Raw genomic sequence first — 11479 nt, 5'->3', positions numbered from 1 at the left:
TTTTGATTAAAGTAGGGAAGAGTTGGATTCTGTGTCAAGTTGTAATTATGGTTTGAGTCCCAGCTCAGGGGATTCACTACCTTTATTTGTTCTGGTGACAATTCTTAAAAAAGTTAGGGAAACTTCAACACTTCGAATTGCCATCAGAACCATAAATCAAAGAAAATACTCCAATAAGGACACCTCACTGGGATAGAATGTAAAGGAAACCTACCCAACAGTGTGCAGACAGCAGAAAGTAAACTTTTAGGAGTTTTACTCCTTTCCTGCCTATGTCCTGCAATGCTCAAAAAATTGGTCTGCATTATACACATTAAAGTACACTACTACCACCATTACTTAATAGGACATCAGCACTCTTGAACATCCAGTATAATCGCCCATTCAATATAAAAAAAATTCACATTCACATTTTTTTTGTGAATAAAGATTAAATACTAGTTTTATCTCCCTCTGCCCAAAAGCTTTTTTTTCACCCTAAGGGAGTCAAATGCCCCCGACACATAATGAAAAGAAGCAGGAAAATGCAACATCACTACATATTTGGATGTTGTGAATAATTGTAAATAATTTCCTAATGTATTTCATTATCTTTCCCAGCAATAATGGATAGCAGGGCATCAAATATTTGTATACCATTATGTTGATGCAAGTCTTAATTTTTACATTCTATATTTTAGAGTCTGTGCTGATGGTTACTCCCAGCCTAATTGGGTTTCAGTGATGGTAAAGTGAAAGGTACAGATCTATACTGTGGGTTCTGGGGATCATTACTTTATAGTAAATGCTAATTAATGGATTGGTTATGCCAAAGACCTGTTAACTTATTGAACACATTGTCTGAATTTGAGACACGTGACAGCATACTCTACTGTATGAAGGAGAAGGCACATATATCATTTTTGCTATAAGTTTTTGAAAATATTTCATTGGGCAAAAGCAGAATGGTAATTTTATACTATTTACAATAATACAACTTTATTAATATTCAGGCCTCCTGAACAAACAATATCTGACAAAAGTTACAGAACTTAAAATATACAGCACAGAAGTACATTTAGATGACCTGCATACAAAATCATTCGACAGGATTGCACCATTTACCCTTAGAGTGGCATGCAGAAGTCCTTAAAAGAAAGAAGGTCAAGAGCGGATGTTACAGATTCCTTTATACTGCATAAATTACCAGCAATTATAGAAGGAAAATGGGAAGACGGCAAGACAGATGTTACAGAACAATCCAAAGGGAAATGGTGGAAGTACTATAAGGTGACAACCAAAAGTGCTGTTAATTTGTAAGAACCGCACACCTTTGACAGCTGAAGGCACTTGCACATCATGTACATGGTAAAAATCAGAGATATTGTATATTCAAAACGTATCTTCCTTCCATAGACTGTACAACAGAGAGGAACAAATTATCAAGGATCAAAACCATTAAAAAGGGTAGCAATAAAATATAATGAACTAAAAATAAGCAATCAGTTACCTGAAAGCCCACAGATTATATGAAATGGCCTGACTAATTTGCATGATGCAGTGAACTTCATTAAATAAAAATGTAAACTGTACTAAATTGTCCATGTAAACCCTTTCAAAACTTTCACATACTGCAATTTACAAATTCAGTATTTGCCAGTCAGGTTTAATTGAAGCAGAGAAACAATTCCTCTGCGCCTGTACAGAACAATAGAAATAGTAAAATGAGAGCTTAAAAAAAAAAAAACATTTATGAGCTCATGTTTTTAGGCTTTTCTCTACAGCAGGTTCACTGTATGATATTTTTGTAAATTTGGTTATACATTCAATTAACATCTCAGCACAGCAAAATATTTGTGAAGTTTTGCTAAGCACATAAATTGGAACTGATTAGAATACCTCTATTTCTGCTGAATCCACACGGTTTTCGATGATTTCAATACACTGTCTTTTAGAAGGGGGCTCTTCGCTAATCACAGTTTCTTCTGCAATGTCAGTTGCTGGTACAGTCAACACTACAAATGAATAAAAGTAAATGTTCACACAGACACAGGACGATTTGAATTAAGACATCCTGCCTTATTTACCATGTGCTCTTTCCCTTTGTAATGTATTCTGTTTTCAGAAATATACAAACCCAACTAAAATCTTTTTTATCTCAACTGCAAAGTGATTCTGTGTATGGTGTGTGTGTGAGGGGGGGGTACAGTAACCGACTAGACACATTTTGCAGGGTATTTTCCACATTCATGTAACTCACCAAATAAGAAGGTGGGCATTTGATGTGCTACAAGGATTTACCTAGCATGTTTTCTCTTTGGATGATATACTATAGGACAAGCTTTTTATGAAGTAAAAGAGAAAGCAGAAACACTTCCAATAGTTTTACTTACCCTGTTGGCCGTCTGGCATTGTGACAATAATTGGCTGTGTTATACCAGAAGATGGAATGGCAGACTGAAGATTGCCAAGGTGGATGCCGTCTGTTACTATTGTGATGACTTGCTGTCCACCAGAGCTAACAACTTGCTGAATAGCACCATCCACAGATTCGGCAGTTACCACTTCTTCTGTTGCCACCACTAAAAACAAAAGCAAATATTTTACGATTACCACTTTACCAAACTACCAACAATGTATCCTATTCGTTGTTTTTTTCCCCCTCTTTGAATAGCCTCTCAAGAAGATGGGAAACCAAAAAAAGAACATATGTATATCCTACACATGCACATAGAAGTACACTTTATTATTAGCAAGTACCAGACCTATCCCAAAAAAATATAACTTTAGACAAATACTTTGCTTCATATGTTACATCTAAATTTCAGAATGAAATACAAGCCATCTCTCTTGTCTAACCAAAAGCCAACAGTAAAAATTATGCTGCAATTATCTGCAACAAAGACTAGCTACTCAAACATCCACCAATGTTCTCTTTGATTTTGTTTATATTCCTAGCACAGCAGAAGCTTTCCTGTTACAGAGTAAATCTGAAGACTTTCCTTTTACGTCACAGTTGGACTCTGAGATCAGACATATTGCTACTAAGATTGAAGCTTTCATCTCCACAATTAATTGTGTCATTATGTTTCAAAGACAGCCATCCTTACTATGAAGGTCCTTTCAATCTGCAGGCAATGAGCATAAATTTATTCTATGGTAATAAACTGTATGTACTGCATACAGTATCAACTAATGATACCACGATTTTAAAATGTTTTGGACTGAAACAAAATCTGAAAACACATTACTTTTGGTCAAGCAACAAAAATATAAAAAAATTACTTTTTAATTTTATTTTTTAGGAATAAAGTGAATACAAAGTAAATAGAATAAATACAACTTTTTAAACCACAAAGAGCACAGATGTATAGGCAATGAATAACAAAAAAATTCAAGAGAACATTGGCAAACGCATGTGTATGTACCAAAAGTAGTATTGTGATGTATAGGTTGGCATGCTGAATTTGGGCACACGGATACTGCTGTCAGAATAGACTTTTTTACAGTTATAAAATAACTGTAAAGAGAACAATATGGATCTCTGAACTGATATGAAAAAATATATATAAACCATATTCCTAAACGTATGAAACGCCTCACTGACATATATGGCCTGATTTATTAAAGCTCTCCAAGGCTGGAGAGGATAACATGGATTGCTTTAATGTCACTTGCTATTTGGTAGCAAAAGTTTTGAATCCTGGGCCAGATTCCAGGTTTGCTGGATCACCCAACTTTAATGATGAAAGTGTATCCTCCACAGCCTTGGAGACCTTTAATCAGGTCCATAATGAGGGATATACAGAATAGGTATTAGAATTATCAGCTACCTGAAGATTTGCACTTCAGCATTAAAAATGAAGCTTTTTAATATTTTATTTAAATCTAGTGAATTACATCTGCACCTGGTGAGATTATTATGCTGTGTGTAAAGGGATATACAGAAGACAAACACAAATGCTAATGTTTAGTAAATATTAAATATCACTATGTAGATTACAGCTTTGTGCATGCACACTGTTTTACACACAATAAGAAGGCAAACTGACAGTGTGCACACAGATACACACCTGGCGTTTCCGAAGAATTAGACAATGGAGCAGAAGCTTCAGCTAAAGCTGCCAAAGTGGCCAACACAGATGTTGATGAATTGCCAAACTGTACTGTGGATGATATTCCATTGTCATCTGGACAAAAAAAGAAAACACTTTGAAATAAAACAATTTACAGATATATCACACGGTAATTTAGGAATAAGAAGTTTAAGTTAAGGGATTTTCATAGCAAACTTCTGCAGCAATGCCATTGTAACAATTGACATAAAGTTATAAACAGGTGACAAAAACATCAATATTTATCGTACCACAAGTATGAAAAACCAATTGTACGAATCTGGATTTTCCAACAAGTATGCAGTACAAAGGGCTATTCATATAGACCATTTTTAAATCTAAGGCAGATTAAACAATTTGATTTCAACAGTCCAGAAAACAGCTCACTTTAATCCAAGCCTTAGGGTTTACATCTATCATATTTACAAGAGTTCCACTTTCAATCTCAAATTGCATTGTCTGTCCTTTCACAGACATTTTGCAGTCCTTCTCATGCTGAACTGTATTACATAGGAATAATTTTGTAATAAATCAGAAAGTTCCCCATAGTAATGCAGCTCTGGGAGAGTTCAAACTAATTAATATACCACAAAAATGACATTTTAGGACAAGTACAGGGGGAGAATTTGTCACCAAAACTGATCTTCTGAAAATATAAGTTTTATGGCTGTTGCACTAATTTAATGTTTGTAAAACATCCTAATGTTTTGGACCAGAATAAGCACCTACATGTACCTATGATTTTTTCTGGATTTTAATGGCCTTTAAAAATGTCTTTGTAACAGACTAAACAAGCAAATTCTCACCTGTCAAATTAACCACACCTCCGGGTCCAATGAAAAACTGTGGTGTAGCCGTGTGTATTGTCACAGTGTCTGGGCTTTCAGGATTTGTGTTAATTTGGTTTTGCATTGCAATCTAAGACAAAAAGAAAAGTAAATATTTAGAGTAAAAAAACAGAGCATACTAAACAGCTATTGTAAAACATTTAATGCTATAGAACATTTGCAGCACTGTTTGAAATTGTGGGCACTCTAAAAACCAGCTAAATAGAGAGCAAGACATAGGTGAACTACTAAACAAAAACAAGTTACCTGTAGTATTTCTGCAAGATCTTCATTGCCATTGTCGACAGAGATATCAAATGCCGTTTTACAGAACTTGCTTTGACTATGAACATCTGCTCCATACTTTACTAAAAGCTCTACAACTTCCTGATGGTTGTGTTCTGTTGCCCAGTGAAGAGCTGTCATCTTCAGCATGTCTTTAGCATTGATGTCAGCACCATGCTACAATACAAAATCTGTTACTACAAAGGACACATTTTGGCTGCACACTAAAGAAGCTTGGATCTCACAGCACTGCAAGTAAAAAACATTTAGTGTTCCATGCCCCACACTTGGTAACTGTCAAAATAAAAGCATTAACTTTAAAAATGAAACTTATGCTTCCATCTTTACAAGTTCTGATAATGTGCACAACTCAATCTCCTCCAGTGATTTCAACAGCAATATTAAGTGTACTGCTAAAAAAAAATATCAGCAAGCTAAACACTGCTGGGATCAGTTAAGTTACTGATCATACCCTTGTTGTAAGATAGAGTCCTCTTTCAGTGTCCACATTCTCCACAGCAGTCCCTATAAATAACTTTAAAAGTCAAATTGGCTCAGTAATGCATCTCACCTGACAGACCACTGCCTTTTTTTGTTTTACAAAAGGATGTTAACGAAAAAAATAATGAATAACATTTTTATCTTACATAAAAGGGTTGTAAAACTGTATGAAAAACAAACTATATAAAGCCCGAAGCAGAGCGTAGCAGAGCGTACATGTTTAATAATGCAAGTTAGCCAAAAAAGGCTATCACTTAAATTAGAAACATGCAGCAAAACAAACTAACACATGAAAGAAGCTCACCTTGATTAATACCTCTACTATATTTGCATGTCCTTCTGAGGCTGCCATATGCAAGGGAGTTCTGTCAACTTTAGTGCGGGCATCTCTGCTGACTCCTGCCCTAAGTAATACTTCTGTGGTGGAATAATGTCCATACTGAGCTGCTAAATGGAGTGGAGATGTTCCAAGCTGTAAAATAAAAAAAAAAGAATGAATGTACTTTTTTTTTACCTGTTTTATTCTGGTGTACTTTTATGTTTTACAAGTTGTAACTGTTAGCAGCCCTGACAGAGGATGATTCGCAATAAAAAGCACCTCTGTTCAGACTAAACACCACTAGGGGTACCTTCTTACATGACCAGCAGAGCGTACATGTTTAATAATGCAAGTTAGCCAAAAAAGGCTATCACTTAAATTAGAAACATGCAGCAAAACAAACTAACACATGAAAGAAGCTCACCTTGATTAATACCTCTACTATATTTGCATGTCCTTCTGAGGCTGCCATATGCAAGGGAGTTCTGTCAACTTTAGTGCGGGCATCTCTGCTGACTCCTGCCCTAAGTAATACTTCTGTGGTGGAATAATGTCCATACTGAGCTGCTAAATGGAGTGGAGATGTTCCAAGCTGTAAAATAAAAAAAAAAGAATGAATGTACTTTTTTTTTACCTGTTTTATTCTGGTGTACTTTTATGTTTTACAAGTTGTAACTGTTAGCAGCCCTGACAGAGGATGATTCGCAATAAAAAGCACCTCTGTTCAGACTAAACACCACTAGGGGTACCTTCTTACATGACCTCTTCACATCACCAATCCCCCTCAATATTATATGAATGAATGCCACAAGTTATTTGTGTAAACATTTTCCTTACACATTCGCTTTGCTTTGTGTGTGTTAATTGATACTGCAGTTTCCTCATAAAAATAGTTACCCAGTCTGTAGTAAAAGGAGCCCCGTTTGCCATTAGAATACGAACTTCATCATCTTGGCCAGCTCGAGCAGCTTCCAAAAGCTTCTTTCCTAAGTCTACCAATGACATCTAGGGGGGACAAAAACATGAAGGTTTCTTAAATACATTATTTTGCCTAAAATGTTTAAGCAATTTTGTTTTTGTTTTTTGTAAGGAAGTGCCATGATAAAAATTTGTAATCAGCATTCATTACCCATATTGTTGTGTAACTGAAGTCACAAATAATCTGAATCAGTGGAGGTCACCTGTAAAAACAGGGACCCCTTACATATCCATTTTTGTAAAGTTGCTTTTACTGTATTACATATCAACCCACCCAACACCAACACATTCCTGCATGCCTTCTGATACAAGAAATACAAAAAATTCTCACTGGTCTAATTTATGTATGTATACAGCTAAAATAAACCATTCAATTTTTGTTCTTTATTAATCCAACATGTAATGTAACTGTATAGTTGTATATATATAATTATTTATATATTATATGAATATAATAAATTATTTGAATTTCTTGACAATCCTCTGGCACCGACCCATGTACCGACATCACCGGGAAAACCCCGTAGATCTCGTCTCTGCACTTCGCGGCTAGAGATTGAGGAGGATGGACGTAAAGGCAGGACGCCGGGGGACAGCGATAGAACAAGGTAAGTGAGGTTTTTTTTTAGTTAAAAGCGATTAAAAAAAACTCGGGATTACCGCTTTTTGCAAGAAAAATCCACCATGAGTCACACTCGAGATTACTGCTAGGGGGGTTAAGGAAGGTGCAGCAGTAGGTGACAACAGAGTTTGGTCTGTCTATTGTAAGTTGTTTAGGATTTTGTTGTGTCTGTTCCTGGAAGTGTGGACTCCAATTCTGCTTCAACTGATATTACCTAACCCTACTGTGTGCAAATGTTCCAGATTTGTGGAAGCTGATGGGGGTTTTCCTCCCGGCCCATGAAATAGCCTTTCAGTCAATTGTCCAAATTTTTTGAGCCCCTGAAATGAAGTGATTGTGTAAAAAAAAGGCTTTAGTTCCTCAATATTTATGGACCTAACTCTAGGTTGGTATAGTACAAAGTCTATAACACTCCTGTCTATTATCTGGTGACTCTGAAACACACCTTTAGGCTGTTACTTACACTCCTAATATTGTAGCAATTTCTCAGATGGGTTTTTTCCCCCATTTTTGCGGGCTTAAGGATGGTGTGTTTCACCTGCATGGAGAGCTCCTTTAACCGCATGTTGTCTTACAGCAAAATCTTCCACATACAAGCACCCCTCCCCCCACCTCAAATCAACTCCAGAGCTTTTATCTGCTTCATTGATAATGATTTAACAAAGAAATTGCCCACATCAGCCTAACTATCTCTGTGACGAGGCAGAACCTGTGCCTGAGTAATCTTTACAGACTACAGTAAGAATGGGACAGGAAATGCCTCTTCACAAAGTTACCTTACTTTTTTACATCATGGCAGGCTATCTTTGGAAATTAGCTTAAATACAAAACAAGGCCAAAAAACAGGAGAAGCACCAGACAAGCCAGGATATATTTCTTAGAAATACCGTTTAGAGGGCAGGCCTGGTAGACCTGCATATACCATATTTTTCGCCGTATAAGACGCTCCGGAATATAAGACACACCCAATTTTAAAGGAGGAAAATCTAGAAAAAAAAAAAAGATTCTGAAAGATTATTCCCCTTCTGATCACTCATGTGCCATTCAAAATTCCCTTTCTGATCACTCTGTGTCTACTGGAAGACATCAGAATTACACCTTAGTGTAAACTACTATGCAGCCTGAACTTTGTGATGTCTTCCAGAAACCATTTTTCCCTGAAAACCCAGCTAAAATATTACTAAAAGATATCAAAACAAAGCCTTATTTAACTTTAAAAAAATCTTCTTTTTTTAAAAAAATCAGCCAGTAACCTTTACTCAAATGCTCAGAACCATAAAAACTGGTCTGGTAACCAAAGGCAGTGTTCTCCCAAGTCCCTTTTAGCAGGGAGCACTACCCAGCACTTTGCAGTAACCCCCTGACTGTTTCTGGGTAGTTACTAAAAAGTTGGGTATCATCAAAGGGGCACTTGAGAGTTGGGGCATAATACAGAGACAATAGAAAAAAAGGAATTTAATATGGGGGTGTGAATTAGAAAGTTGGACCAAAGTATGGTGGGCAGAAAGCTGAACACAAAATTTTGTGTTGCCCTACCCACTTTTTGACGACCCATTTACAGCTTATCCTCACCCAGCTGAAAATTTCCTGGAAGGCCAAAAAATCCAGGTGGTCTATTCTGTATATCATTACCGCAGCTTAAACCACCATACTCCGACTTCTCAGTCACCGAATGTTACATACAACCCCACCGGCCGGCAGCAAGACTTGGTGTCAAAAGATAATGGCTCACAGCATTTGCATACAAACTGTGATTAGTATAATATAATACACAAAGTATGGGAAGTCTGTAAATAATCAGTGCACCTTCCCTATGTTGGTTCCCTAAGTGGTCACCAGGTTAACAAAGTCTAATTCTTATTATATTAAATGACTGGTTAGTGCACTTTTAGACAATCATTTTAACTGGGTCAACCTTGAACATTTCCCTAAGGTTCATTCACACCTTTACAGGCTACTGCATGGTGTTAATTTGTCATGTATTAACATGTGTTGCTTTAAGGCAACCTGTCCATTTGACACTGCAGATTTAGTAGGGGTGAACTGAAGCAGTTACAAGAGCACTCTTTTTAGTGTTTTTGTCTTAAGTGTTACAGGGGTGGTCACGATGAAGGCAACAAATCACCAACATCCAGACTGCCAAGAAACCTCCTTCCACTCTCTATGAAATCACTCCTTCACTATCAGGTCCAGCATGATGATGATTCCTCAATTCGGGACCAGCAATGAAGCAATTCTATAAAGGAAAATAGACAGCTTTCTTGTTCAAGAACAATAAAATAACCGACCCCCCCCAAAAAAAAAAAAAAAAAAATTCTGAAGCTGTATCATGGAAGCACACAAACCAGAATCGGAGTTTATTAGACTTATTTTTTTTTTTAAACCTCAAACCCAAAATCACAGCACACATTACAATTGGATTGTACAACATCCTTTCGATCTAGGATAGGTACACATGTGCAATAGAATCTTGCTTGTGTACAGCGCTCGTCGCCCATCGTCTGAAAGACCGTCCTGGCAGATTCAAGGATGATAGACAATGTATGATCGTAATGGAAGTGAAGGGGAGACCCCAGCGGGGGTGTCACTCCGTCGTTCTCTCCCTCCCCTCTCCATAGAGCAGAACGGTGCTGTATGTAAAGTGCTCGTTCATGTATCGTGCAGTCGTTAGAAAGGATTGTGAAAGATCCTTTTAAACAACATTTTTGCACAGGTGTACTTAGCCTTAGAGTACTGCAAAGGAATGAATTATTGATACATATTAATAGGTTAGCTTAGAAAGGTCCTCTTTTTTAGGTAAACCTTAAGAAAATAGTAGAAACAGATGGGGGCCCTAGGACAATGTTTGCATTGAATAACTCTGTTGATAGAATCTATGTATACACAGGCAATATACCGAATAACAGATATAGAGGTGATCACTAAATAGGTGGTCTATAAGGCAAGCTATGCTTGGACCTATTTATAGTTCACTTATAGGTGGAAAAACCTTCAAGTCAAACTTTGGATGAGTAACTAATATATAAAGTCTAAAACCAAAATTTAAAATATTGGTTCTTAGCTCTATAGATGCTTGAACCTTTACATAGATAATCTATAGGAACTGATACACAGGCAATCAATGGATGCTAGGACTAATAGAGTTGATCTATAGATGCAATAACTGATAGAGGTGATCTAACAATACTAGACTCTATGAATAGGTTATCCATATATTGACAATCGGTTTCCTCCCACATTCCTGGAAACATGGTGTTAGGTTAATTGGCTTCTCCCAAATGAATGGCGGCCTATAGAATGAATAATACCCTATAGATGCTAGGACCTATTTACAGTCAAATTTTGGATGGCAAAACCTTTATGTTGGGCAGCACGGTGGCTCAGTGGTTAGCACTCTGGCCTTTGCAGCGCTAGGTTTCTGGTTTGAATCTAAGCCAGGACTCTATCTGCATGGAATTTGCAGTTTCTCCCCATGTTTGCGTGGGTTTCCTCCAGGTACTCCAGTTTCCTCCCACATTCCAGAATCATGCAGTTAGGTTAATTGGCTTCCACCCGAATTGACCTTACACAGTGGTAATGACATATGACTATGGCAGAGCATTAGATTGTGAGCCCCCTTAAGGGACAGCTATTGACATGATTATGGACTTTGTACAGCGCTATGTAAAATGTCGGCACTGTATACTGTGCCATAATATAGACATACTTTATATGCTAGAACCAATATACAACAAACTATTGAAGCTTGACCCTTTATATAGAGGACCTATATAAGCTAAAACCAATATTTATAGGTAATCCATAGATGTTAGAAACAAGAGATAGGCAATCTCTAGGTGCATGAACCAATATA

General features: G+C 36.9%; 1 protein-coding gene across 2 annotated transcripts in view; it reads right to left on the bottom strand.

The window, feature by feature from the left end:
• The window catches only part of GABPB1 (GA binding protein transcription factor subunit beta 1), a 20146-nt gene that overhangs the window by 6708 nt on the left and 1959 nt on the right, over positions 1-11479 (bottom strand). The window contains exons 2-8 of one of the 2 annotated variants that reach the window (XM_072402430.1): positions 6924-7031; positions 6451-6618; positions 5189-5383; positions 4901-5012; positions 4053-4169; positions 2373-2561; positions 1879-1994 (exon numbers count right to left, since the gene is read on the bottom strand). In XM_072402430.1, the coding sequence (XP_072258531.1) occupies positions 1879-1994; positions 2373-2561; positions 4053-4169; positions 4901-5012; positions 5189-5383; positions 6451-6618; positions 6924-7031 (1005 nt within the window). Of the gene's footprint in view, positions 1-1878; positions 1995-2372; positions 2562-4052; positions 4170-4900; positions 5013-5188; positions 5384-6011; positions 6175-6450; positions 6619-6923; positions 7032-11479 lie in introns of those variants that run through there. The other variant, XM_072402431.1, reaches the window with a different exon arrangement.

The sequence above is a fragment of the Pyxicephalus adspersus genome, chromosome 2 (genome assembly GCF_032062135.1).
Source record: "Pyxicephalus adspersus chromosome 2, UCB_Pads_2.0, whole genome shotgun sequence".
In the NCBI taxonomy this organism is placed as follows: Eukaryota; Metazoa; Chordata; class Amphibia; order Anura; family Pyxicephalidae; genus Pyxicephalus; species Pyxicephalus adspersus.
This window is presented reverse-complemented; position numbering and strand designations above follow the sequence as displayed.